The sequence below is a fragment of the Euphorbia lathyris genome, chromosome 3 (genome assembly GCF_963576675.1).
Source record: "Euphorbia lathyris chromosome 3, ddEupLath1.1, whole genome shotgun sequence".
NCBI classification, from domain to species: Eukaryota; Viridiplantae; Streptophyta; class Magnoliopsida; order Malpighiales; family Euphorbiaceae; genus Euphorbia; species Euphorbia lathyris.
The window spans coordinates 63559414-63586699 of record NC_088912.1 but is presented as its reverse complement, the minus strand read 5'-3'; the positions used below and the strand labels follow the sequence as shown (position 1 = coordinate 63586699).

The 27286-nt window shown below is 35.6% G+C and overlaps 3 protein-coding genes across 5 annotated transcripts; 2 read left to right on the top strand and 1 right to left on the bottom strand.

The window, feature by feature from the left end:
* Positions 1–340: 340 nt before the first annotated feature.
* Positions 341–5192, top strand: LOC136223211 (magnesium transporter MRS2-1). 2 transcript variants are annotated; one of them, XM_066011096.1, is made up of 7 exons: positions 341–581; positions 704–747; positions 1218–1824; positions 3781–3909; positions 4007–4342; positions 4427–4474; positions 4704–5192. In XM_066011096.1, the coding sequence occupies exons 3-7, from the start codon at positions 1237–1239 to the stop codon at positions 4932–4934; spliced, it is 1332 nt and encodes a 443-aa protein (XP_065867168.1). In that variant the 5' UTR covers positions 341–581; positions 704–747; positions 1218–1236; the 3' UTR covers positions 4935–5192. The 2 variants fall into 2 exon arrangements, with proteins under 2 accessions (XP_065867168.1, XP_065867167.1); XM_066011095.1 differs by having other exon boundaries at positions 1205–1824; positions 4704–5190.
* Positions 5193–17447: 12255 nt separating this feature from the next.
* LOC136223933 (uncharacterized) lies at positions 17448–20863 on the bottom strand. 2 transcript variants are annotated; one of them, XR_010686205.1, is made up of 3 exons: positions 20616–20863; positions 17784–17933; positions 17448–17711 (listed from the first exon to the last, which is right to left on the bottom strand). XR_010686205.1 is itself a non-coding variant. In XM_066012111.1 (2 exons), exons 1-2 carry the CDS (start codon positions 20773–20775, stop codon positions 17842–17844), a joined length of 252 nt encoding a protein of 83 aa, XP_065868183.1. In that variant the 5' UTR covers positions 20776–20862; the 3' UTR covers positions 17448–17841. The 2 variants fall into 2 exon arrangements, 1 of the variants encoding a protein (XP_065868183.1); XM_066012111.1 differs by having other exon boundaries at positions 17448–17933; positions 20616–20862.
* A 97-nt stretch (positions 20864–20960) lies between these two features.
* On the top strand, positions 20961–24333 carry LOC136223932 (uncharacterized). The gene is made up of 6 exons (XM_066012110.1): positions 20961–21084; positions 21171–21252; positions 22065–22150; positions 22258–22322; positions 22928–23010; positions 23902–24333. The coding sequence occupies exons 2-6, from the start codon at positions 21172–21174 to the stop codon at positions 23992–23994; spliced, it is 408 nt and encodes a 135-aa protein (XP_065868182.1). The 5' UTR covers positions 20961–21084; position 21171; the 3' UTR covers positions 23995–24333.
* Positions 24334–27286: the final 2953 nt, after the last annotated feature.

The window sequence follows — 27286 nt, the reverse complement described above, 5'->3', positions numbered from 1 at the left end:
CCTCCAATCTCCATTACTATCCTTGAGAGCATTAACAACATTATTCCTTTTTCTAGCCGAGGCGTGAGCGTGAAAATACTTGGTATTCGAATCGCCATCCCTAAGCCAAAGCAATTTAGCCCGCTGTGTTGTTGTTGAAGAGTTACCCGGAAGGAGTACCTAAGATTAAAAATAGAGATTATGTATATTCGTAATTTAAAGAAAATGAAACAAATATAATTATCTTTAAAATAAAAAAATAATAAATTCCAATTGTAATGTGATGATTAATTTGCAGACTTAACCACATACTTGAAAAGTAGAAAAATATTACTAGTAAAAGCAAGGGTTTGTTTGTAATTGTCTGTAATGCATCAACAATCCCTACTTGCTTCTTCCTTCCTTCTTCACATCGATACGCTTAGGCATAACTGAAATTAAATAAATTTGTTTACTGTATATTCTCCTTTATTTTTTAATCACAGTAATTTTATTATCTTTGATTCGATTCTTCAATAAGATTCGACTTAATTACTTGAAGATCTCTATTCATCATTTGTCACTCTCTTTTGCATCTGTGATGATGTGAGAATCTTTCTCAGGTACTTTCTTTCATTCGACATATTTAGTTGTTTTTCCCCATTTCATTAATAGTTTTTGGAGAATCACTGTTAGCTCCACGTTGCTGTGCTTATTCAATCCCCTCCTTGTATTCTTCCTATAGTAAGGACCCGCCTGATTTCATCGCCGCTGCAATTGGAATTGGAGGTAAACGATATCTCAATTTCTCTCTCTCTCTTTGGTTTTGGCTAAATTCAAAATTTTGAAAAGCTTTAGAGTCTATCTAACACGAAGTCGCTGCTCAATTTGGGTTCATTAGTTTTTACTTAATTTCGGACTATTTTTTGTGTCACTCCATTCTAATAATGCTAACCTGTGTTCATCCCTTATGGCTTGGGAGTGTTAGACTGTGCTACTCTATACACTAGAACGTTACTTTAACCCCTTGTCACTTTGACACCATTCAATTATTATCTTCAGAAAAGAAATTTATTTAGGAGAATTGTAAATCATGTAAGAACTCAGTTCAATTTATTTTCTTCCAAGCAAGGCCTACTTAGAAGGACCTTACTGGATAGATTATTTTCTTGTACCCAAAGGGGTATTGTATTGGTGAAAATCAACGGAAATGCTCTAATTAGTAATGCTTATATTCTTATTTCAGTTATTTTTACCAGCGATTAGGGCTTGTTATTAATGGCTGATCTCAAAGAGCGCCTGCTTCCTCCAAAACCCGCATCAGCTATTAATCTTAGAGATGCTTCTTATAGAGCATCTGCATCTGGGCGCCAATCTTTCCATGGTGTGGATGTTTTGGGTTTGAAGAAGCGTGGCCAAGGGCTGCGGTCTTGGATTCGTGTTGATTTAACTGGAAATTCCCAGGTTATCGAGGTTGATAAGTTCACTATGATGCGGCGTTGTGATCTTCCTGCTCGTGATTTACGCTTGCTTGATCCCTTGTTTGTTTACCCCTCAACGATTCTTGGTAGAGAGAAGGCTATAGTTGTAAATTTGGAGCAGATACGATGTATTATTACAGCAGATGAGGTTCTGCTCCTAAATTCCCTGGACAGCTATGTGTTGCAGTATGTAGTGGAACTCCAACGGAGGTTGACAACAAATGGAGTCAATGAGGTTTGGCAGTCTGATGGTTCTGACTTGAATAGAAGAAGAAGTAGGAATTTTGACAATGTATTTGGGAACCAGTCCCCTGATTATCTGCCCTTTGAGTTTAGGGCTCTTGAAGTTGCTCTAGAAGCTGCCTGTACATTTCTCGATTCACAGGTGAATATACTCCATCTATGGTATGCGTTAATATGAATGGTTGTGCTAAGTTGAATTGCAATAATCAAAGAATGTGATTGCAAGCCTCATGAAATTTGGATATCATTACTATTTTTTGATTTTTTTTTTGTCTGTTATTAGTCTAATTGAGCATGCAATTATTGTTAGTATGAATTTTCATGGCTGCATATGGACATTGTTCTGTTGTCTTGCTTGTGTTTTGAGCCTTTTTGCACCCATATTAATGGTTGGGAAATATGAACATCCCCTTGGCTAAATGAACTTGGTGTGCATCAGGTGTGCCTGTATGCCCGTGCAATAATTTTGTAGAACCTGCACATCATGTAATGTAACACAAGGACATGCCTCTACTTTCCAAGTGGTCCACCTACCTTAACATCTTAGTCATTTTTTCTTTTTCCGGATTTTTGTCCTTTGTATTTGTTGGCGAAGTCTAATTTATGGAAAAATTAACCTGCAACCTCTTTGATCTTGTATTTATCATATGGGTATATCTTTAGGGAGTGAGCATATGAAGTTGGCAGACAAAATTTCCCCTTCACTGACCACTGCTTCCCAGGAAATGCATAAACTAAATCAGAAAATTAAAGTTTTAGAACTCTTAACAAAACAAAGTTTTGCGTACTTATATTTACAATTAGATTGTCTTCGTCAAATTCATAGAAGTTCAAACAAACACTTCTCCTCGTAGCTTTCAGTTTTGTTATCAACTTGTCTCCAGGGGCATCTCAGTTTGTTAGAGTTTGTGCTGTCAACATCATAAATAAAGAAGAACCATTCTGGAATTCAGCTGCTAAGCCTTTCTGCGTTTCCCTTTTTTTTTGCTTGTGTCGCTTGATCTATCTTTGTTTCGGTATATTAAGTATAGTTGTTAAAGGCGCGCCCTTAGGCGAGGCTCTGTTTAGAAGGCTCTCGCCTTGTGCTCCTCGTCTGGCTTTGCAGGCTCTCAGACCCGCCCCTTCTGCATTTTGATTAATGATTAGGTTTTTAATTTTTTTATTGCTTTCATGAAAATCAAAGGTTGATTAATCTCAACCACTTATACTATTTAATAAATCTAAGTAAAAATGAATAAGAAGAGATGTAAAAATAGAAGAGAAGAAAAGTAAGAGATGCAAAGGAGAGGAGCTCCTTTTGCAGTGCGACACAAGAAACCAACAGAGGTCTGTTGCAGTTCTAGTATCTTAGTCTATGTTGTCAACACTAACTTGTTGTTTTTAACGTTTAATATTATGTTTTTATGTGGTTTTGTCTTGAATGTGTGGTTAGAAGTGTGTTTTTTAGTTCACAATAACTTGTGCCATAACTACTAATTGGGTATTAGTGACATTAGTATCAAATATTGATAATTAGATTCTGTATCTATTTTTTCTTTCATTTTGTGCCCCTTTTGTTCATCAGGCGCTTCTAGGCTCCAGGACCCCCTAGCGTCTTAGTGTGCCTTGCACCTTTAACAACTATGATATTAACTCTTCTTCTTAGCATTGGCTTGGTCTAGTATATGCAAACAGTTGAATGAGTTTTGACTCTGGTATATATCTCCATTAAATATTTCTGGAGCATGCGTTTGATAGTACTCTAAAAAGGGCGGCCCGGTGCACTACGCGCCCCCGCTATACTCTAAATTTAATAATTTTGTTTTCAATGGTATGACTTCAACTGTTCTGGTCCTGTTTGTACACGTTGAAAGTTTATGGATTTTGATTTTGCTTTCATATTAATACACTGAATATTTACATCTCCTCTTGTTTTAAATAAATATACCCCAGGAGGGTTCTTTTTATAGTTTTTCCTATTTCATCTGTAATTGCTGGATGATCATTATTTTTTAGCTGTGCGCTATATTAAGGTTTAACGGCATGTTTCTATAACAAACTTTTTTCTGCTTCAAGTTTGTAACTTGAGCAAGTTTGCTGAAATTTGGCATTTCTAAAGGCAGCAGAATTAGAAATTGAAGCATACCCATTATTAGATGAACTAACATCAAAGATCAGTACATTAAATTTGGAACGTGCGCGCCGATTGAAAAGCAGACTCGTTGCCTTGACCAGAAGAGTTCAAAAGGTGTGGTAATTTACATTTTTTGCCTTTACCCACAATTGATTTTTGGTTAAAACCTTTTGCTTCTTTCTTATGCCTATTTGAGCTTTGTATAATCTAGGTCAGGGATGAGATAGAGCAGCTCATGGATGATGATGGAGATATGGCTGAAATGTATCTGACTGAGAAGAAAAGGCGGATGGAGTCGTCATTCTATGGTGAACAGTCTTTGATGGGATTTAGATCAAATGATGGTGGAATCTCTGCTTCCGCTCCTGTTTCTCCTGTTTCCTCACCCCCTGAATCTCGGAGGCTTGAGAAAAGTTTGAGTATTGCAAGGAGCAGGCATGAGAGTATGAGGAGTTCAGAAAGTGCTCAAGAGAGTATAGAGCAGTTGGAAATGTTGCTGGAAGCATATTTTGTTGTCATAGATAGCACCCTAAACAAGTTGACATCGGTAGAGTAGCAGCTATCTTCATTTGTTTGGATTTCATGGTTTCTTATGTTGAATTCAAGCAACTAATTTGTCTATTTATTTCAGTTGAAGGAGTATATTGATGACACAGAGGATTTCATCAACATTCAGTTGGTACGCACCCCTTTTCCTTAATCATATGTCAGTTACTGGAAGCTTTTGATTTTGATTCTCAAGTTTATGAAAAGTTGAATCACTACATCTTAATTATTTTGCATTTAGCTAAAAGAGAAATAGGCAGGTACTCTGTTCATTATGTAATGACTGTTTTCGGTAATTCATTGATTTTATTTGTTAAACATAAAAGTTTATCGATATTGATCTGAAATGCTTATAACTGTAGGATAATGTTCGAAACCAACTTATCCAATTTGAGCTGCTACTGACAACAGCAACATTTGTAGTAGCGATATTTGGAGTGGTAGCAGGTATATTTGGAATGAATTTTGCTATACCATTATTTGATGACCCAAATGCATTTAAGTGGGTTCTGATAGTTACTGGAGTAGCTGGAGCGACCATATTTTGTGCATTTGTATGGTTCTTCAAGTACAGAAGACTCATGCCCTTGTAGATGTAACTAGCAATGACTCTGCTACATCTCATATACTTCTTCACTTTTCTCTTCTGTAATCTGTATATGGAATCAAAGGATATTATTTAATGGAAAGGTGGCTCGCCTCGCCTCGCCTCTTAAACACACAACCAATTCTTTCATTTTCTTTTCAAATCATCCCTTTCGGTTTCTTTTTCTATTCTGTTTATGTGTAATTAATTCTAAATGGCCTTCCCCATGGGAGGCATCCCATTTAATGATACTTTTCTGATAAATAGCTCTAAAACTCATATAATTTACCAAAATTGCTTATTTATTTATTTTAATAATGGAGAAAAGCTAACAGCAATTTTTTTTACTGATATAGCATATATGCGGCGTATTTATTATGTCATTGAGATATTATCATACTATGCGGCGTATTTTTTTTTTACCAAAATTATATAATTTGTTTACTAATGTATTGTAATACTATTTTGACTTGTTCTTATACTGTTTTTTCGGTATTTATTATGTCATTGAGATATTATCATACTATTTTTTCAATCTTGTTATACTTTTCATTCTTTTCCATACATTTTTCTTTATCAACTAATAGGTCTATATGAGCAACTACTGAAATTGGCTTTCGTTGACCACTTGCCTAAAGAATTGTCGTTACGAGTCTGCTTGCAAATTAGCTTGTCCTATAACTCGCTTAATAACGGACTTGATCACTGTCTTTGACTAGATATGAATGAGTTCCCAACCTCAACAGAATAAGTCGAAACCAGAGATAAGTAAGAAGACTTTACCCCACTGCAGTCTTTTTAAAGAAGGGGGAAATTATTCTTTTTTAGAGAAGGTTTGGCGGGTTGAAAGATCGCAGTCATGGCTCACTGGTATGTCACCTCAGGAGTTGTGTTCAGGAGAGTTTCTGCAGAAGCATTCGTCTCTTCGGCCACAGCTTGGCCAGCTGAACGATTTTCCTTTGCTTGTGCCGCTGCCTGTTTGGCCTGCAACTTCTTAAGGCGGGCTATGATTTTTATCACGAAGTCTGCATCAAAGAAAGGAAAACATAAATTATAGGAACGAAAAGAAAGTCACCTTCTATAGAGACAAATCTATCAAATCCTAGATACGCAATTCCTTTGGTTTTGCTAAAAAAGGTAGTGTATTTGCCAGTTCAGATCACTTCTATAATATCCTGGTATTTCCATTGAACTGTATATGCACTAATCCTTTCGGCGCCCATTTTTTCTTCTAGCGCCCTATCGGGTTTCCAAGAGGACTTTAGAGTGGGATTTTCGTTCCATCTCGTGGCCAAGGGAAATCCCTGAACATAGGGATTGTTGGGATCGACTCCATTTGGCTCCACCCAGAACCACTTCGGTTTAAAGTCTTTTACACTTTGGACTTTCTCATTCAGGAAGGGTCGTATTCGGGAAGAAAGCGTCCAATAAACCATGTCCTCATCTGTCTTCTTTGTGGGACGCCAGATGCTCCGAAATAATGGTCCGATTAATTGAACACTTAGATCTTCGCAAAGTTTGTTGAAATTGAGAAGTTCAAGCCATGCGTTTGGAGTAATTTAACAAAGGCATATGGCGAACTCATTCACAATAGCCAGTACGCCTTTGAGAAGAGAAAATCCCATCTCATAGTCTAAGTATTGAGTAAATATGGCTAGTTTTGTTAAGGGCAGAAGATGAGCCCTCTCATTACTTTGAGGAAGGGAGATGGTCATTCTCCGGAGCCAAGCATGCTCCTCTTTAATTAATCTAAGGCGTTCAACAGTCGGGGTTGAGGGTTGGTCAGGAACCCTGGGATTCACCTTGCGAGGTTTTGCAACTTTCTTAGCATCAATAGATTTTGATTGGCGAACTTTCTTGAGACCGATTTTACAAGATTTGGGAGCCATTCAAATAAAGATAATAAAGGAATAAAAAGAGAAAAGCAAAGCAAAGTAACTTACAAGCCCACAAATGGTGGATTCACAAAAGTAGGAAAACAGAAGAAGTTGAAAAATGCATTTCTTTTGGAATTTATAGTAGAAGGAAGATGATGAAGCATTTTTTACTCTTTATTACTCTTGGGATAATGAAAGCACTTCGTAATGATGAGATTTAAGGAAAACGACTGCCTGTGACGTTAAGATGATGTCATTAATGTTAGACGTGCCTAAAAAATAATATGTTCATCGAAAAAGAAGAAGCCCTAAAGGATTTTCTAATGTCTTGGCAGGGGGGGGACATATGATACAGTGGTAAATGAATGGGCCGAAAAAGCTTAAGCAGCGACTCAAGTCCCGAATCTAGCATTTGGGCCTAAATTGATTAAGCCCATAAAGAATTGAAGTGAGAATACTTAGCAGCGAAGAAAGCTTTTTTGGGAACTGCCTAAGTGGACACATGGATCGATAACTGTCCCGGATCTCAAAGGCACGCTCCCAGCTCCCACTTAATGCAGAACAAGAGGAAAGATAAGGTTCGAACCCAATAAGGAGTTGCCACGTGTAAAGAACACAAACTCTGTGTGAGTAACTGAATTGCCTATAAATAGCTTGGGAATCATGGCCTCAGGTATGTCATTCCTAATATTTTCTCTCCTATTCGATTGCTTTCAAGCTTATTTCGTACTTCCACAAGTGCCATTCTAACTTAGGCATTAAAGAGGGTTTACTGGAACTCTGACCTCCTTTTCTGAATGTTTATTGTCATCTTAGGTCACCGGAGATGGTTAGGAAGCAGATTTTAGTAAGGAAGACATTATATATATATATCGTAACGAATATTTCATGGAAACATTCTTACACATGGATCACTGTCACCCCTTGAATTCGAAAGACGCACAAGAACCGTCCGATCTGGGAAGGGAATATTCCTTGATGATGTAAATGGAATCGTTCATCCATGTGGAAGAATCTTTACCGTTCATCCACGTAGCCGCACAATTAGGAATGAGCAACCGTTGGATTAAGAGAAACAGTTACGCAAAGGAGAAGAGGCAAGGCGCAGTGCGAACCGTCTGACACGCCAGAGGTCCGTAGGCCTAATGAAACCTAGCCACTTGGTAGAGCGTGTGCTACATGGTAGGGTGCACCACCTGATGACGTCATAGACCGACCCTGGCAGAACCAATCGAAGGTTGACACGTGGCCTATGGCTCATTATGGTGCAATCCCAGAATGACAAAGATTACATGTGGTAGACATTATAGCTGGAAGGATCCAGAAGCAAAGCCCATGCCAAGAAGACTGATTTGTTCCGGAAGATGAAGATCAAACAAGATCAGACAAGATCAATATTGACCCCGAAGACTGACATTGCACCCCTATATTTAGAAAGAAGTACAAGGAACAGACGGTTTGTCCCTTGGAAAACTTGGAATCTTTACCTCATTTGTGCAAACAGTCAGACTACTTCTGGCACAACTCAGAGGCACACTGTCTCTTGGAGATAGAAGGAAAAGTTAGTTCAACGGTAGGCTTTTTGTACTAAGGTCAGAGGATGAAAGCGACAGAAAGAGCGTTTTCCTCCAACGGTCTTTTTGATTTTCTAAAAGATCCCTTCTTAAGTGTCACTATAAAAGCCCCATCAAATGCTTCATTTGGACTTGATCATCAACGCTGAAATCTAGAGAGAATAATCTTTGAAGTTCCAAAAGCAAAAGCAAAAAGCTCATACACATTCATAGTTTTCCATTCATGTAATAGCTAATAGATTTACATTATGTTCTAAGTTAGAACAATTTTATCAATAGATAAAAAGATCAGAAGCTCTTTTGTTCACTTCGGTTATAAGTGAATAGCTAGAGAGGTATATAAATAGCCGAGTTTGGAGTGTAAAGAACGACACTTTACAGAACCTCTGAATCTATTGTAAAGGTTTGTGCTCTGCCTGTTGAAAGAGTTCACTAGTGGATTAAAACCCAGAAAAAGTTATTCTGGGGACTGGATGTAGACAGGTGGCCGAACCAGTATAAATCGCTGCGTAACTATTTCTTTAACCCTTTACTTTACTTCTTCTGATATATTGCTTGCTTTTGTGATTATGCATTTAACTTGTGCTTCCGACTATTGTGCTCAATATGTCATTCATCTTAAGTCACACGGAGGCTCTTCCGGTTAAGTTGCCTTCTGTATAAAACATTCAGAAGCAGAATCAAGCTTCGCCTTTATTTAACGTAACAAACGAAGTTTTCCTCTGAATCAGATCCTGCCTTGTCTTGTGCTATTAAACTAAATTTGTGAGAAATTTATTAAGGTTTAAAATTTACCCAATAGCTCCATTCACCCCCTCCTTTGGAACTAGACTCTAACTCACAAGGGACCAACACAGGGGACCCTTCCGTAGAGGAGGTACACCATCTAAGCCTTTTTTGGAGCTAGGGTCAACAACAAAATTCTGTTTTTTAGCTGCAGGGCTTGGATTGCAGACCTCATTGCCCCTCTTGGTTGACACTATGGGCTCTTTATCCCTTTAACTCATGGACTCATTCTTTTTCGCCCCCTTGAAACAACAAACAAAATGGCTTTATCCAAAGAAATGGTGGTGACCACATGAGCCACCGCATGTGAACCTTCTAGAATCACCACAGGTAGGGGTGCCACATAGTGTGGAGCATTTTAAAGTGAGGGTTCATGAGTGGCAGCTTTTGAGCTTGTTGCATCACCTCTTTTGCATGATTCAACAAAGGTTAGAGATTCGAAGCTGAACCAGAGGATGAAGAGGAAGATAGGTTATTAGCATAAGGGGCTTTACGAGTACAGGGGTCGCCCGCCTGAGCAACAACATCTGCTCGCCATTCGACAAAGAGAGCTAGGCCTGAAGGAGTTGTAGAAGAGTTAGGGCCCTGTGAGGAGCTAGTAGTTAGCCCATTAGGGTAGAGGAGGGGGCACCGACATTCAGGGTCCTTGACCTTGAGAGGTATTAGGGGCATTAGACAATTGAGAGAGACGCTGGGTTCTCATCTTCTCATACAATTCCTTGACTGCAGCATGGCAAACTAACATATTTTCACGAACAAACGTCCTGTTAGGTCCTTCACCAACAAGGAAAGGAAAATAAATCAAAATGATCAGCCAAAAGAGGAAAGATACCTGCAAGAAACTTATTATGGCCAGACGACCCTTCAGGAGAAACTCCCCCCTTTCTCGTTCGGAGGAAGAAAGTCTTAGCCTCTCACAAATGCTAAAAGAACTCATTTCACATGAAGGACAAATCAATGAAAATCAGGTGCCGATAAATTTTGTCCTCCTCACCAGTAAGTTCTCTTAGTTCCGTGCAAAAGGACTTATTGACTGAGTTATTATTGCATGAGGTACGTAAAGGAAACCCTTAAGGGTATATGACCCTTTCCAGTGGCCTTCCATGTTCATCCTTCGGTATGCGGATCCAAAACCCATATGGTTTAAAATCCTTCACACTGACTCTCTTGTTAGTAATAAAAGGCTTCCGTTTAGACGGGGATTTACTAAACCTAACCGCATCATCCTGGTCCCATATGGCCGGAGCCCACATATGACAAAAAAGAGCCCCAGTCAAAACCACGTCCAGATCTTCATAAAGTTCGATTAAGGACAACGAATCCAGCCAGCCATTTGGGGAAATTTGGTCCTGACAGAGGTTGAACTCATTAAGGACGTTTAATGCGATGATTGAAAAAGGTAGCCTAAGCCCTTGTTCAAAGAAGGTTCTGTAAAAACCTACATGGCCTTTAGGAGCCCGTGTGATCACCTCGTTTGGGCTGCATAACAGCCTCTAGCCGACCAAATTAGGGTATTTGGAGGTCGATTGGGCAAGAGTAAACTCATCCATTAGGGGGGGGGAGCGTGCTCAAAATTTGTAAGTTTTGGGATAAGAGCCTTTTTGGGCTTGCTGGTTAAGGGATCGGTAGAAGCTCGTTTCTTTTTAGGAGCCATAATAGCAGAAACTAACAAGGAAAGAAAGAGGTTAAGGTACTTACTTGAACGGGAAAGCTAGATCATCAGAACGGAAGAAAACAACAAGGAATCCAATAGAGGTTTGAGAGGTAAAGTGAGTACATGCTAGTGGTATTTATAAGCAGTCCCAAGGTGTTCAAAACAACAACGACGATTAAACTACCTGCATTTAATGTAGGTAATGATGAGGAGCATGATGGTGTTTTTTTTTGAAACTGGAGCATAGAAAACACAGCAGAAAAACTAATCTATGATTAAATAGGAGCTCATGTATCTTAAAAGGGGAATCAAAATTAATTACTGATCACCATGGAACGAGAGTCGATCCTTTTGAAGCGAGTTCGAGGAGTTGAGAAGTGAACTCCCTCTACCGTTTCAAACACTGGAACGTCAATTGAATCATTTGTTGTGCTAGCAATGATAACCATAATCCTTTGGGATTGATTTGTAAAAAAAACTCTAAGTGTGTGAAACGGTAGAGGGAGAGAGACAGGGGGGCGAATTTTGCATATTAGAAATGGGAGAGTGAGTAGTTTTTTTTTTCAAAATAACTAGCCATTATTTTTTCTTTTTCAAATAATTAATTTTGTAAATCAAATATAAAAGTAATCTAATTTATTTATTTTTATAATACAAAATTAAATTAACATAATCAAATTTAATCTTACATATATAAAACTATATGTTAAAATTAATTTATGCAAATTAATATTTAATATTAATTTACATTGATTATGCAGCTCTTTAATTCAGTCCAACTGGGACGGGTTTATCCTGACTTTAATCAAATTAAATCAACCACAACCTATTGCACAAATTTATATTTATTTATTCATAATAAATATAACTAGTATATTTATTTTTGAATTTCGGTATTGATTCAATCTTATTTCCTTTAGTCTGCGATCCTGTAGGTCTATTAAAATACTGGTAATGGGCTCGATTCCATCTATCGTCCCATAAATCAAAATGCACTTTAGCAAGTCATTTGGATCCTCCAGATTGAATAGTATAACTCGTTTGGTTATGAGAATCTAATAGCAGCCTTATTATGTTCTTTTACTAATGGATATCTGATTAGCAAGATGCATGGTCATTGTCACCCTCTTTATATGCTAATACGTTTCTTGATCCACAGTGAACTAATAAGCTTCAAAAGAACAATTACCAAACTGTCTCATTTAGGTACCGTCGTATAATTCTCAGTCTCATCTATCAAGTGGCATGTGATATCCTCCTCTCGGTCTAGGAGAGTAGTAATCTCTTCTCTTCACTCATGGTCTCTCAGCGTGATTTAGAACATACCTAGCTAACTCATATTTGGCACCAAATTACTGGCTCGTTAGGCGATAACAAAAGTATAATGTGATGTTCAGGTTTTAAGGAATCCACTATAAGTGTTACATGAGAACCATCTATGATACGCGACCATGTGATGTTCTCATAAGCGGATCAATCCAGTGCTTACCATCCTGTAGGCTCATATGTTCTTGGTTTGACACTCCATGTCTATAACTAGTGAAACACCATCACTACCAAGACATATACTAGCCTTGTGTTTATCATTGTTCCCACGATGACACCAGACTAGGGATGTTTTTGTATAGTATCTTGTTGCCATATGGTTTCACTTGTCTGGGTCCTCAACCTTCCAAACATGTGCATATCACTATGCTCATATACTCTTTCAATTAATACATTGTACAAGCTAAAATGTAAACGAAAGATTAATGTCGTTATATTAATAATAATCAGATTACAACATCTTGGGAATAGAGGATACACTAACAAAGCAGTAACTAAAGAGTCCCAACAAATGGCTTGAAGAGAGAGAGAGCAGCGTGATTGACATCTGGCGTGGCGTGCACAGACGTAACAGTACAAGTTCACAGGCCAACAACCCCATGTCTGCAACACAACATAGAAGCACGTGCTTCATTGAAATATCTAAAAGAGAATACGACGGTGTTTCCAGTCCTTCATAGCATCTAAAGGTAAGGTAGTTAAAGCATCCTTCCTTTGGTAGTCCAAACCCTAAAGAGCTTAGACAAAGGTTGATAGGGGGTACATATGATATTTTAAGAAATATTCTATAGAAACATCCTTTACACGTGGATCAGTGTCACCCCTCCGATCCGAAAGACGCACAAGGACCGTCCGATCTGGGAAAGGAATATTCCTTGATGATGCGAATGGAACATTTCGACCATGTAAAAGAATCTTTATCGTCCATCCACGTTGCCGTACGACTAGGAAAGAGTAACTATTGGATTAAGAGAAACAGTTGCGTGAAGGACATGAGACAAAGGACAATGCCCACATTTCTAGATGTAGAATCATTAAAAATAGTATCTACATCAATATGTTCTGATATATTTCTCTCAATGCATAAAATTGCTAAATCATTTAACAGTTCTTGTGAAGTTGATGATCTGAAATAGTTTTTCAATAATTTTAACTTCGAAAAAATTCTTTTAGCAGATACAACGGTCACTTACCTAGTTAAGAGGATTCGAAAAGCAATTGAAATATTTGGATAACAATCCGTTGCTTTGACAAACTCAAGAATTGCAAATGCTAACATCAACAATTTTGGTAAAATCTTTCACAACACTTTTATTTTTGAAAAAACATCATATACATTAACATGTACAAAATTATTATAAGAAATACAGTCATAAGTTTTTGTTGTATTTATTGTCATGCAATATCACTGGCAACACTTTCATTTATGAAATTATTATTTAGGCCTAGAAATTATATTTATTGTAGTTGCATCTTCTAAGATTTTAATTTCTGTATTTTTTTATAATTTTGTTTTTATTTTTGTGTCTCTTCCTCCCTTATGCCTAGATGTGTGTTTCAATTTGTTTAATCCTAAGATTATTTTCATAACTGTTGTATCTTTTAAGATTTATTTTCTGTATTATTAAATTTTTTTAAAAATATTGTTTTAGGGCCTCTTCATCCTTTGGGCTCTAAGAAGGCGCCCCTCCCACCCATGCGGGATGGCCCTACTCTGAATTAAGGTGATAGAAAACTAAAAGAGAAACAAAGTACCAATATATTAAGAAAAAAACAAACATAAAAGGGGAAATTTTAATATATGCTTAGGGTACTATGCCATCCATGCATTGGATTGATAATTTAATATCATGTTACACTTAAATCAATAAAATACTAACAATGTATAATTAATTACATATTTTTTAGTTAATCATTTATATGAAAACCTATTGGTTTTAATAACTGATTGCAAAGATCAACATTCCAACCTTTCAATTCACAAATATGGATTTTAGGATCTATGAATGATATTGGATTGATAATTTAATATCATGTGACACTTAAATCAATAAAATACTAACAATGCGTAATTAATTATATATTTTTTAGTTAATCATATAAATGAAAACCAATTGGTTTTAATAAATGATTGCAAAATTGATCATTCAAACCTTTCAATTCATAGATATGGATTTCAGATCTATAAATGAGGATGTTCTCAAAACTCACGAATAAAAAAGAAAGTGAGTTAGACAAAAAAAAAAAAAAAAGAAAGAAAAGAAAGAAACTTAGTAACTACAGATACAAAAAGAAAATGATTTTATAATTTGTATGTTTGAGTCAATGCTCAAATTACACTAAATAAAATTTAAAATACCAAAATTTACCTTTTATTTTATATTTTAATGATAAAACATATTTTATTCCTATTTTATGTTTCATTTTTCTTTTTTTTATCCTACATAATTATAATCTCTCGAATATCAAATAATTGATTTATTCATTTTTATATAATTATAGAACTTTAATTTAATAGCGTAGAATTTATTTATTAAAAAATGAAATAAAATTGTAAAAATGATTTCTTAATCTCTAATGAACTTCACGGATGCATTAATTAGAAAAATATAAACAAAAGTAACAATAATATTTAACATAAATTTAAAGATATTATATTATAAAAAATAAAAATGATAAAGAAAATTAATAATATATTTTTTTATAATTAATGTACATTAAAAATATTTTAATTATATTTAAAAACTAAAATATAAGTTTTCTAATTTATATAACTAGAAGCAATTGCGTACTTTTGTACATAAACACAAATTGAAGAATTAAAGAGTAGAATAGGATAAACTTAAAAAGCTTATAATAACATGATAAAACTACTAGTATGTTAAGTAAAAATAAAAGGACGTACCCTTCAAATTCTTTATAAAAAGAATCATGTTTTCATATATAGTTTTATTAATTTCATTATATTTCAGTTTAGTAAATAATAATATCTACTCCTTAAAGAGTCTCAATAGATTAATTTCAATGAAAAAAATTAATGTTAAGCAAAAAAATCGTGAAATTAAAACCAAAAAGTATTGAAACACCGATGAAATCAAATAGTAATAGACAATGGAGGAGAAAAAGAATATAGAAAAGAGACAAGGAAAAAACCAAACTCTAATCAACAATAGAGAAGAAAAAAAACATAACAAATGAGTAATTTCACTACAGAATGACACACGTAAAACTAATAATTTGATGTTAAATCAATCAATAAAATATTAATTTTAATTATATAAAAATTTAGATCCTAAAATATAGAAATAAAGCCCTATACATCATGTGATATCATTTGATAATATTTTTTTTTCTTATTTATATATATATATATATATATATATATATATATATATATATTACGATCTATGGAAAAAGAATTAAAACAATTGCCAGGTGTACTACCATATCATGCAGCCAGAATTAATAAACATCCCCTATGAAAATAGATGAATACAAATGAGAATTTTGGATACTGCTAAATAAATCCTAAAGTCGAAAAGGGTAGAAATTGACAACAGTCAACGGCAAAAGAAACCAAGCCTAGAAAGAAATTTCTTTAAATCATTTGTACAAAAAGAAAGACCCTCTAGAGCATAAATTATCATCAGTTGAAAAAGAAAGAAACAATATTGCTGCAGATTACAAAAGAAACACAATTTTATGATTCTTCTTCTAGTATCGATAAAGGAAATAGATTTGGTTCGGGCAGGAAAGGAATCACACTATTTTCATGATTAATTCAACCTATTTTTTTTTTATCATTAAATTTATATCCACTGTCACCCATTGATCAAAAGCTATGTTCGAGAAAATCAACTTTGAAATTCTCTGCCCAAACACTGCAAGTCTAAATATCAGCTCAAGAGCCCACAACTTCACTTCGAAGAGAAAGAGATCTAATGAACTCAAATATTCAAAGTCAGCAAGGATCAACTATTCAAGTACCAAATAGCCACTCAAACTTTTAATGAAAATAAATCACATAATCAAGTCGAACTAACCACAACATCCAATTAAACGATCTCCCAGAACAAATCAACAATGAAAACACATACTGCTACCTTGAGGACCCATGATTGCAACTACGGCATAAGAAAGACCGCAACCGGCAATCTTAGTAATCCTAACAAAGTCGTCAAGTCCCACCACATTGAAGACACCATTGCCATCAATCAATTGAGTGGACCAGCATTTCTCCAGTATTATGACCCCGCCGACTCTTTTCACTTGCTTTCTTAGAATTACTCTGTCGATTCTTGAGCTCACCAAGAAATGGAGGAAGACAAAGAGAGAACTGACCGGCGGCATGATTAATGACCAACTAGAACTGACCGGCGTTGAAAGATTGACGAAGCAGAAGAGCCGTGCTCGGGATGCGATTGACAGGGGTGAGCGTACAAACAAAATTCTTTCCCATGGAAAGGGAATAAAAAACCTAGGGATGTTAGGGTAATGAGTTTAGAAGACTTTGGGGTTTAACCAAAACTAAAAGTGGATAAAGGGTATCACTGAACGGTTGAAACAAACAATAACAAAGGGAATTCTATCTCCTCATTCCCTTACCCTTTCCTGAAACCCCCTAACCAAACTCCCTTTTAAGTGATTTAATTAGTTAATAAGTTAATTTCTCCACCCTATGATTCTAATTTAATGGTGACTAACCAAACTTTATTTGGTTCGTCACTAACTAGGTGAATATTACTGACATTTCAATAGTTTCAGCTGAGGACAAAGCATTGACGTTCTTTTCACAGCAAACCAATCTGTGGGAAACTATTAAATGGCTGCTAGATAATGTGTCCTGTGGAGAGGGATGTTCACAAGGATGTGCTCCTCTCGGATTGAAATCCTCTCTACCATTGTTATATTGCAGAGTCGACTGAGCTAGTAGCTATCCTTCCTTTTCGGGCTCAATTGTCAGTAGGAGGCTGGGTTCCGATCAGTAGAGGTGGAGTCAAACTGTTTGACTGCATTTTCGAGGCTGATTGGTCTTGAAAAGGGCTATTCATTTTTTGATCTAATTCTGATACTGTGGTTGGCTCATAGTTTAGCAAGGATCGATGGATGGGCAGAGACTCCACTAATGAGGAGCTTTTCTTTGTCGAGTTACCTCACACTATCCCTATCCATGCTTGCTTGTGTAATTGTTCATGTTGTTTCTATTGCTTATGACTTTGAGTTCCACTAACCTGGACCGTATCAGATGGGACCTACCCTATGGATATTTCAATTGAAATGTAAACTTTGCAGGCAAATAAAAATTAGTCCAAAAATAAATTCCAGTTCTTGGTCGATAGTTCAAATCTCTAACTTTGTCACGTGTTTATATACAAAAAGAAGGATAATGTTTTAGAATAATGAAAATCCAGTATGACTGCTATATATCATCATAATATGAGAAGAACAAACCAAACTTATTTGAATTCAGCTACAAGTTATATGATACAAAATCCTCCAACAAACATACAACTTCTATTTCAAGATCCCATCTCTCCCAAATATCTCAACTTATATCCAAAATGCATCTGAAAATATGAAACACTTCTTAAATTCATAAGGTGAAGGAAAGTGCGCATAATAGCCAGGAACCTTTGTACCTTTTAACTTGCAAAATGCTCCCTGAAAACCAATCAATTCAAGTAAAGTTCAAAAGCATCATCGAGGAGACCCAGAACCTGACGAAAGTTTTTGACTCTTTGCTTTATCAGCTTTTTCCAGATAATCTTGATGCGATCGATGCTTAGTTCCTACAAGATGGATAATTATTAGATAGATTCAGTTAGTTAATTACAGATGCGCTGCCAATGCACACATGTACATCTTTACACACTAGCATAACAACATAGGAAAACTGTAAAGTGACGGGCAGATGTAAGAGCTAACTTTGTTTGAATTCCGTGGACTAATAATGTCCACTCGGTGCTATTCAAGATCAATACTAGGGAAGTCTAGTAAAATTCTTATAAGAGAGCCCAACCCACACATAACACCAACACAAATTATTTATCACATGATGTCCATGACACTAAAGTTATAGACTTGCAACTTCTGCTACATCACTACTGTTCATTTAGAGACATGAATTGCTAACATCATTATATTCTCTTTGAGAGTGTGGAAACCCCATTCTGGGTAGAATTCATTCAATTCAATTCAATTCTATTTATTCCAATTATGTCTTGAAGAAAACAAAATTAAAAGAAATGAATTCTCTCACATTCAAAAGTAGCAGTGATGTGAGAATTAGAAATCATGCCTGCCAAAGATGACATGATTTTTGTGAGAATTCAATTGAGATTAGCTTATGGGGGAACACATTAGCTCAATTGGCAATTGAATTCCTTTATATTAAAAATGTTTTCCAAACATAGGAAATGATTTGGGAAATGAAATGAATTGAATTCTAGCAAGGAAATTGCCAATGTGTGTGTATATGCGTGTAGACATATATAGGCAGCATTGACAGGAAAGAAAATAAAAGAGCTTATTAATGCTGACATTAAGGTGCTGTTTGTTAAAACTGAAAATTAAGTACTGAAAAATTAAGTGCTGAATATTATAAAGACTGAAAGTATTAAGCTATAGAGCTGTTTGATTTTTACTGAAAATTAAGTGCTGAATATAATTAATCCGTTTGATAACTATAATATGAGAAAATACAAAATGATAAATTGGACAATTTTGCCCTTTTATTTTTTTCATTAATTTTTATCCTTTTATATTAATTCAACAATCTAAAGAAAAAAATAAAACAAAACGAATATTATAAATTTAACTAATATTATAAATTTTCTTTAGAAAAAACTAATATTATAAATTCTCAAATGAAACTAAAAACAATTGAGGAAAATAATTGAAGGAATATATAATGGCTTCTTAATAACAAAATGTAACAAAGAATCCATGTTAGAAATCACACTAAACTACTAATAAATAAAAAAGAAAAACGAAAAATAAAGGAATTCAAACAAAGACGTTGATTTGCCCTCAATTTTAGGGATATAATAGTCAATAGCATTAAAACTAATTAAAATTCTCTGCTTAGCGTGTTAAGTGAGTATTTTAAGTCAAAAAAATCTACTTATCCTTTTAAGTGTATTTTAACTTAATTGAGTAATTTAAGTGGTTAATAAAGAATGGTTATCAAACACGCTTATTTAATTTAAGTACTGAATATATTAATTTAAGTGCTTTTTATAGTTATCCAACAAGGCCTAAGTAGTGAAAACACAATAGACATGACATGAGTTCTGAAAAAAAAAAAAAATGAACTGTAGGTTCGACAAATGAATGTCAATATTATAACTACAATTACTAGAATAGTATCTTGCTTAAGGAGAAATTCAATAATACTCCTGGTGTAGTTAATACAATAAAGAATTAAAGGGTTGTGGCTAGGGGTTTTTAGGGTATAATAAAAAAATACAAATGACTTTATGTACATACTCCAGGAGTATTGTAGAAACTCTCCTTGCTTAAGATCTAATAAATCTAATGACAGAAATCCACTCCCAGAGAATGAATATAGCAGAAAAAGAAAGGAAAATGTATATAAGTTGGAAATTAGGTTCCTATTAGGTGGCCCTTCAAGATCACCCAGTCTTTTTTATGGAAGCATTGGTTCTAAACAAGGAAGACTTCCGTCAAACTACATAATTTCTTACTTTAATGTAATCCTCAAGGGCACAATCCATGTTGCTCAATCATTTGCTCACTAGTATCTAAAATTGCTGCAGCATAGTTGCTCAATCATTTGAATTCATCCATGTTCATTTCCCACTTACCATGCAGATATCATTACTCGAGGAACTTGTTTACTGAAATCCTACAAGACTAGGGTAAATCCCAAAAAATTCTATAAAGAACATGAACAATTGATGTTCTCTACTGATTTTGCTCAAGCAGCGAAAGTATATCCATACTTCCTTTCTTGGTCATTTTACTTGTACACCCCTTGAACCAATGCACATAAAAACTCTACTGTATTATAAATCTGAAACATGGGATCCTCTACTTCATGTCCAAAGAAGTAAAAAATAACCTAACGTATTTTGTGCTTATTAACAAATGTAGCCAACACCCCCCTTCTCCTTACACCAAATATCCCAGCAGAAATTGACAAAAGAACTCAGGACCAGTATTTGAGATTGTAACAAAACAATTGTCTATACTTCTCGTCACAAAATTAAACCTCGCTTTGACAGTAAAAATAAATTAAGAAAAAAAAGCCAGCTCAATGTTCAGCCAATGCCTTCAACTTAAGCACAATTCATTAGGTCTCCACACTTTTCTTCCATTTGATAACATTTTTTTAACAGCCAAACAAGCCCAACAAGAACAGCGATGCTTGATTAACTCATTCAACATAAAAGAAAACATAAATTCAATGGCTTGAATAGAAAATCTAGTAGAGTAAAAAGAATAAATACCTCTGTTCATAAGGAACCAGGGAGCACTAAAGATCACACTTATGACAACGATGCCAGCCATTACATGTTTTTTATCTCCACTGTACAAAACATGCTCCATTTTCGACTTAAATCCTCCTCCTGCTGCTGCTCCGCCGTTGCTTTTCCCCTCGCCACTCATTTTCCTTTCTCTAATAGCGCACTTTCGCCGTCCCTGCCTAACTAGCCAGTAGTTAGGTTTCGCTTCTCCGGCGGTGAATTGAGGCAGGTGCTGATATTGGACTACTGACCTAACACTGCCTTCTCAATTTTGGGCCTCATTTTAAGGCCCAATAACAGGCCCGTGAATTATAGACAAAGAAGCACTGAAACAGCGATTTGTGTCATCCCCAAAACGACCGAGGAAGTGAAGAGAATTCCATTCTTTACGTCGTTTTAGTTGCAGAGTGGAGGGCGAGACTGCGAGCAATCGAGGCATCTGATTGTTGTGGTACATCTTGTTCTAATTTTGTTATCTTTTCGTCAATTTTTATCATTGGTAGAATTTGAATTTCGTATATTTTGGTGTATGTCAAGAATGGCAACCACAGCCTGTTTTATCATTGTCAGCAGGAACGATATTCCTATATATGAAGCTGAAGTTGGATCTGCAACTAAAGTATGTTGGATTTTATCTTGATTTCTGCTTCAGTCGTCAAATTGCGTTCTTGATTTGAAATTTTAATTTTTGCACTGAGTATGGAGTTCTTTGGTCATCTAAATATTGCATTTCATGTTTGTGTCATTGAGGGAGGAAATGCTAGTTACCCATTGCTTTCTGCTGATTGCTAACGCTGAAATCATCTGTGCAAAATGAAGTTGTTATTGTAAAGCTGCTGATGAAATTGAAACTGAAATCTGAACCAATATGCTAATTTGCTTTCTAAAACAAGATTTATATATTATCATTTGTAAGAGGCAGTTTATACATTTACTAAGCAATGTCAAGTGAAGTTGCTCATGTTTCTGTTTCCAAACTGGGAAATGCGGATTAGAGTCTTGCATCAGGACAAGCTGTTCTGAAGGTCATTTGGTTGCATTTTTTATTCTGAAATCAGCTGCCATTTGAAAGTTGGAATATTTTTTGCATCAAGAATTCAATCAATCTAATTGTTTGGTGGTCCCTGACATTTTATTGTGCTCTGTTATAGATTGTAAAAAGATTTTTAAACTTATTGCCAAGTGCCTTGTCAACGCAATGCAAAAGGAGTATCTAGTATAAAAACTATAATATATATCACAAAGAATTGCTATCTATGCAGGGGTTTTATTTGAATCTTATTATAATAAATGAAGGCATCTGTTCTGTGATTGAGTTGTTAGCCTGTATTCCCTATTATTGTTCTTTTCCAATTTTATACATGATGCTATCAGATAATACTTTTATGATCATGATTAATGCTCACATTTCACCTCATTACCTGGTAACAGAGAGAAGATGCTACTCAGCTGCACCAGTTCATATTACATGCAGCTCTAGATATTGTTCAGGATCTAGCATGGACCACTAGTGCCATGTAAGCAATGCACCATTGTAATGTACTAATGATCAGTCCATGCATATGAACTCTTTTTTCTTATCTTCTTCCATGTCCGTTTTGACTATTTTATATCTTTGTCATAGGTTCTTGAAAGGAATTGACAAGTTCAATGATCTCGTGGTATCAGTTTATGTTACAGCTGGTCATATCCTTTTGATTTGTAGTTCTCTCTTTTCTTTTTCTGACAAAACAGTGCACCAAAATATGATTTTCTCTATTGATATAGTTTGTCAAATACAATTTCAGATTCTTAACACGAACTTTTCTTTTTGGTTATCTTTTGTCAATGACAGCATGTTGTATTATAAAGATAGTAAGCATATTAATGTGTAATTGTTCTCTGTGCTTAGTATATTCTTCTCATGCTTTCATCTCCACTTGAGAGTAGATTGCAATGTTCTGTGTTATGAATCCAATCGTAAATGAAGGGTAAATGTGATTTTCCTTGTATCTTTATGAAGTTTGAGGTTTCAAAGATCATCATATGACTGCATATGATCAATGGTAGTGGTATTGAGAACCACTTTCACCATTGTAATCATTAGATAGCATGGCAATGAAGACATAATTTCTCATATTGCAATTCGTTAACTTCTACATAGCTGTTTAATCATTAGATAGCAAGATAATGACTCATATTGAAATTTTTAACTTCTCCAGAGCTTTTTAAGGCATGTAGTCTTGGTTATGGTTTTTTACATTTTCGCCATTCTTTTTTTTTTTTTAAATATTTTCTTTGACTTCTCGCACATACAAGATTTATGCTACTTCACAACCCTCACAATGATGATGGAATCAAGAGTTTTTTTCAGGAGGTTCATGAACTTTATATAAAGGTAACTTCCTCGATCCTCTCTCCCTCAAAAGCCAAAAAAGAAAGGCAAATCAATCTGCTTTATTTACCTGAAACCTGATTTTGACTGTTCAGTGTGAAACTCAATTGTCTGCTTACAGAATTCTTAGGATCTCTTACGTTTTGGTTTGCAGAACTGGAATGTTATTGAAACATATAATATTCTGTGCATATGCAAGGTCTATTCCTGGAAGAAACACTTTTCTGCATGTCCTTGATGTTTTCTAATATTTTTTTCTATCAGAGTATGCTAGATATGCTGCAGTCAGGAAATTGTCATTGTCTACTATTTCTGTTCTGTCTGCAATAAACGCAGACTTCAGTTACTTTAACTTCGAAAGTGAACCTATTACGTAATTTTTCCAAATTTAGCTTTGAATAATAGTTACATCTTATCTTTTTTTTTTTTTTTTTTTTGTGGTATCGTTGTTCTGCTGGCTGCTGGCTTGGTGCTTAGTATCCTTGATTTATTAGACATTTTTAATTTATCCTACAATTTCATATTGTTTAAAGTTTTTTAGACTACATGGCCATCCTTTTGATGTTTGGAGTACCTTTCCATTTGTGATTCTGTTTGCTTGGTATTAGAATATTAGCACTTTTGCTTGCTCTTGATTCCTACTGCTGTGTCAGAAGCATATTTGTATTTTTCTTTTCCTCTATTTTTTTTTTCTTTCTCATCTCATAAAGCAGTAACTTTCAAATATCAATAGTCTGAACCTAACTTCCCCTCTTGTCATTTAAATCTTGCAAAACATGCCTGTGTGTTCATAAAATTCTTGGACTTTCTGTTCCTTTAGTACACGTTAATAGAATAGTTGTTTATTCCTTCTTGTAAGATATTGATTCGTAGATTATTTTGGGAAATTTGCAGATTCTTCTCAACCCCCTATACTTGCCTGGTTCTCGCATTGCATCATCACATTTTGACACTAAAGTTCGTGCACTAGCAAGAAAATATCTGTAGTTGAGTTTGGATATGATCTCTGACCAATGAAGATGACTTAAACCCGGTCAGGTGTGAAAGTTTTTCCTGTGCCTCTGAGGTAGTTTCAAGATTGTTTTATGATGATAAAAACAGCAATTATTGTATATCAGATACATCCACTGGGGTGCATAAAAGCACTAGACTACAATTAGAATATTGGACTTGGTTCATTGATTCCCATACTATCGTTATTGTGCAGGAATTCAGGATATGCTAATACTACCAATTCATCTTTTTTAATGTATGAATTAGCAATTGTAAGGCCTTGGAGAGGAATTACTTGAAATTGCTATGATTTGAAACTGATTCCTTGATTAATGTTTTGGAGTTAATGGCAGGCATTGTTTAGTTTCCCAGTTTTCCAAGTGTTGCATGCCTCAATATTTGTAGCATTGTTTAGCTGTGATTTAAAGATGGTAATTACGGATGTAAACGGGGCGGTTCTCCATCCCTGTTTCCCAACCTATCGATCCCCGTCCCCAAAATCTAAACAGGGACATTTTTGTTCCTGTTCCCGCTCCGCGAGGAATCCCCGTTCCCACAGGGATCCCCATTCCTCGTTCATTATTATTTTTTAATATATAGAACTTTTATTCTATTTTTTTTCTCCTTGTCATTTTTTTTTGGTAAGAAGGGAAGAAAAAAAACAAACAAACAAAAACCTAACCCGGGATCAGTCTAGGAAGACTGACCCCAATCCTATCCTCAAGAAGAGAAGGTAACATAAAAGAAGGAGGAACGGAAAGGGTAGAAACACCTAATATCCCCCCATGCCCAGCAGCTGCCAAGCGATCCGCCACGCGGTTTTGCTCCCTATAAATATGGGAGAAGGTAAGAGAATTGAAGGCAGGACGAAGCCTTAAGATGGCTTTAATGAGATTCTGACTCTTAAGACAAACAGCCTGTCTATCCGAAATCCTGTTGATAGCCTCTAAATTGTTAGACTCCACCGAAAGTCTTTTAACACCCATGCGAATGACGAGTTTAATGCCAGACAAGATCCCCCAGAGCTCCGCAGTAAAGGAGAAGCCCGTACCTAAGTTATGGGTAAACCCAGCCAGCCAGGCGCCACCAGCATCCCGAAGAACTCCACCAGCAGCAATTCTGCCATTACTAAGGCAGGAGCCATCCGTATTCAACTTGACAACCCCTTCCCTGGGCTTCCTCCAACCAACTAACTGGTCCTCTTTAACCGGGGAGGGGTGAACCAGGGGCTCTCCTTCAAAACTCTTTGTAATAACAGAGAGTTTTTTCGAGAAGTAAAACCGGAGGTCAGGAATAAAGACAGTCTTCTCAGCAAATAACTCTTCATTCCTCCATTTCCACATTTGGTGACAAATAATAGCGAAGAGAATAGCCCCGTGCTCCATACTAGACAACAAATTCCCATTAACGCCTTCAGAGAACCAGTCAATATCAGAGAACTCCATAAAGAAAGGAAGGATGTGGTGAGGAAGGACCCCTTCCCAAACCTTTCTACTATTCGGGCAATCCCTCAAAGCATGGCACAAGGTTTCCACATGGCCGCTGCATCTGCTACAGGCACCAGATACAGCCAAGTGCCTTCTGTGTCTATCTGCATTCGTGAGGAGCCTGTCTTTTTCTCCTTGTCATTTGACATAGTATAATGAAGATTAAATTTGAGTTGAGTGGTGGAAAGAAATAATAAAATTGACCTAACCTAATAACTCTAAAAGGAATAAAAAAATAAATGTTAAACAGGAAATTAATTGGGGAATCTGCGGGAATCCCCATGGGGAATTATTGGGGATGGGTATGGGATCCTCATGGGGCTAGATACCTATCCTCATCCCTGCTTGCGGGGAATAAAACAATCCATATCCTCGTCTCGTGGGGATTTGTTGTCTCCGTCGGGGTGGGTCTCGACGGGTGGGGAATCCCCATCCCGTTTACGTTCCAAATGGTAACAAACGCCAAAAACTGTGCAGAACTATGTTTTTCAACTACTCTCAATTATGCATCGATCCCGCTTTCAAACCCTCAAACCAATATGATGCTGGTCCATTAGAGCTGTTAAAAAGATTTGGTAAAGTAGTGTTTCATTAGCTCCATAGCATTATCGGAAATTTATAAAACTAATCCAATGGGGAGAGCCATTTACATTTTTAATTGATTAATTGATATTTTGTATCAATGTAATTAATTAATGGATTTAGGAGTTGAGTATTTAATTGATTAATTAGTTTGCGGGATGCAATTAATTAATTTGTAAACTAATAAAATTGCATTCGGTGAATAATTAATTAAACTGATACGTCAATTTATTAATTAGTGTTATTTATTTAATTAAAGTAATTAGATTTAATCCAATTATAATTAATTGCATAGAATAAATGCTATTGGTATTTATTTATATAATTAGATTATAATTGGATTAGTTTTGTAATTAACCAATTAATAACAAATCTAACCCTAACCACTAATCATAAATTCGGTCACCACTATATTGCAATATATGTTCTTTCTGACAAATTACACAATCACTCTCCATTTTCCGTTCATTCTTCGGCTAACACCGATTCTAGTTCGATAGCTGTTCGTGCACTAGACTATGGAGATTTTACTATTTTGTGAATTCTTCAGCCGTCTCTAGAAGAGACCATGCGAGTAAGTTTTTATCCTTGAACGGATCCAAAAGGTTTTATTCAATCAATTGTCAACAGACAAATGTCAAATTAAAGGGATTAGAAATAAATTTTAAACCGCAATCAGCTGCGCCACAGTTGATTAACTAGCTATAATCCCTAACAATACTAACGGCTTCATTGTCATCCTTCTTACTCTAATCGGTATTTACAAACACTTCAAATATGTGATGGTCAGTTATGAGATCTATTCCTTTGAAGTACTTGCTTGTTATTTCCTTTTTATTTAGCTTTTTTTGATCCTCTTCGTCAGCTCCTCCAAACTGCAAGCCAGAGATAAGCCTGAACTCCTAAACCCCAAACCTCATTTCAACTCCTCTAATAGAGAATCACATCTCTCTATGGAAAGATCTGTTGGGGTTTATTGTCCTGTAGTCAATTGTTCTAGGATATAAACCAACTGTAAATGAATTGTTCTTTATATCATTTGTTTTAATAAGATATGGTTTTCAAACTGTATAAAGGCAATTACTTTTAAGAACTAAACAAGTCTAATAAAAGGAAATCCCCGAGTTTATTTAAAGTGATTATAAAGTGTTCATACAAGCATGAAGTGAGACAAAACATTATAATAAACTAATAAACTTAAAACCATCCCAAGTCAA

Excerpts from the sequence above, each read along its gene's own strand:
- LOC136223933 (XM_066012111.1), bottom strand. The coding sequence starts at position 20,775 with ATGAGTGGCGAGGGGAAAAGCAACGGCGGAGCAGCAGCAGGAGGAGGA. Across the intron at positions 17,934-20,615 it reads CTGGTTCCTTATGAACAGAG|GAACTAAGCATCGATCGCAT; the intron begins GTATTTATTCTT and ends TCCATCTTGTAG.
- LOC136223211 (XM_066011096.1), top strand. The coding sequence starts at position 1,237 with ATGGCTGATCTCAAAGAGCGCCTGCTTCCTCCAAAACCCGCATCAGCT. Across the intron at positions 3,910-4,006 it reads TGACCAGAAGAGTTCAAAAG|GTCAGGGATGAGATAGAGCA; the intron begins GTGTGGTAATTT and ends TGTATAATCTAG. Across the intron at positions 4,475-4,703 it reads ATTTCATCAACATTCAGTTG|GATAATGTTCGAAACCAACT; the intron begins GTACGCACCCCT and ends TTATAACTGTAG.
- LOC136223932 (XM_066012110.1), top strand. The coding sequence starts at position 21,172 with ATGGCAACCACAGCCTGTTTTATCATTGTCAGCAGGAACGATATTCCT. Across the intron at positions 22,151-22,257 it reads GCATGGACCACTAGTGCCAT|GTTCTTGAAAGGAATTGACA; the intron begins GTAAGCAATGCA and ends TCTTTGTCATAG. Across the intron at positions 22,323-22,927 it reads TTATGTTACAGCTGGTCATA|CAAGATTTATGCTACTTCAC; the intron begins TCCTTTTGATTT and ends TTCTCGCACATA.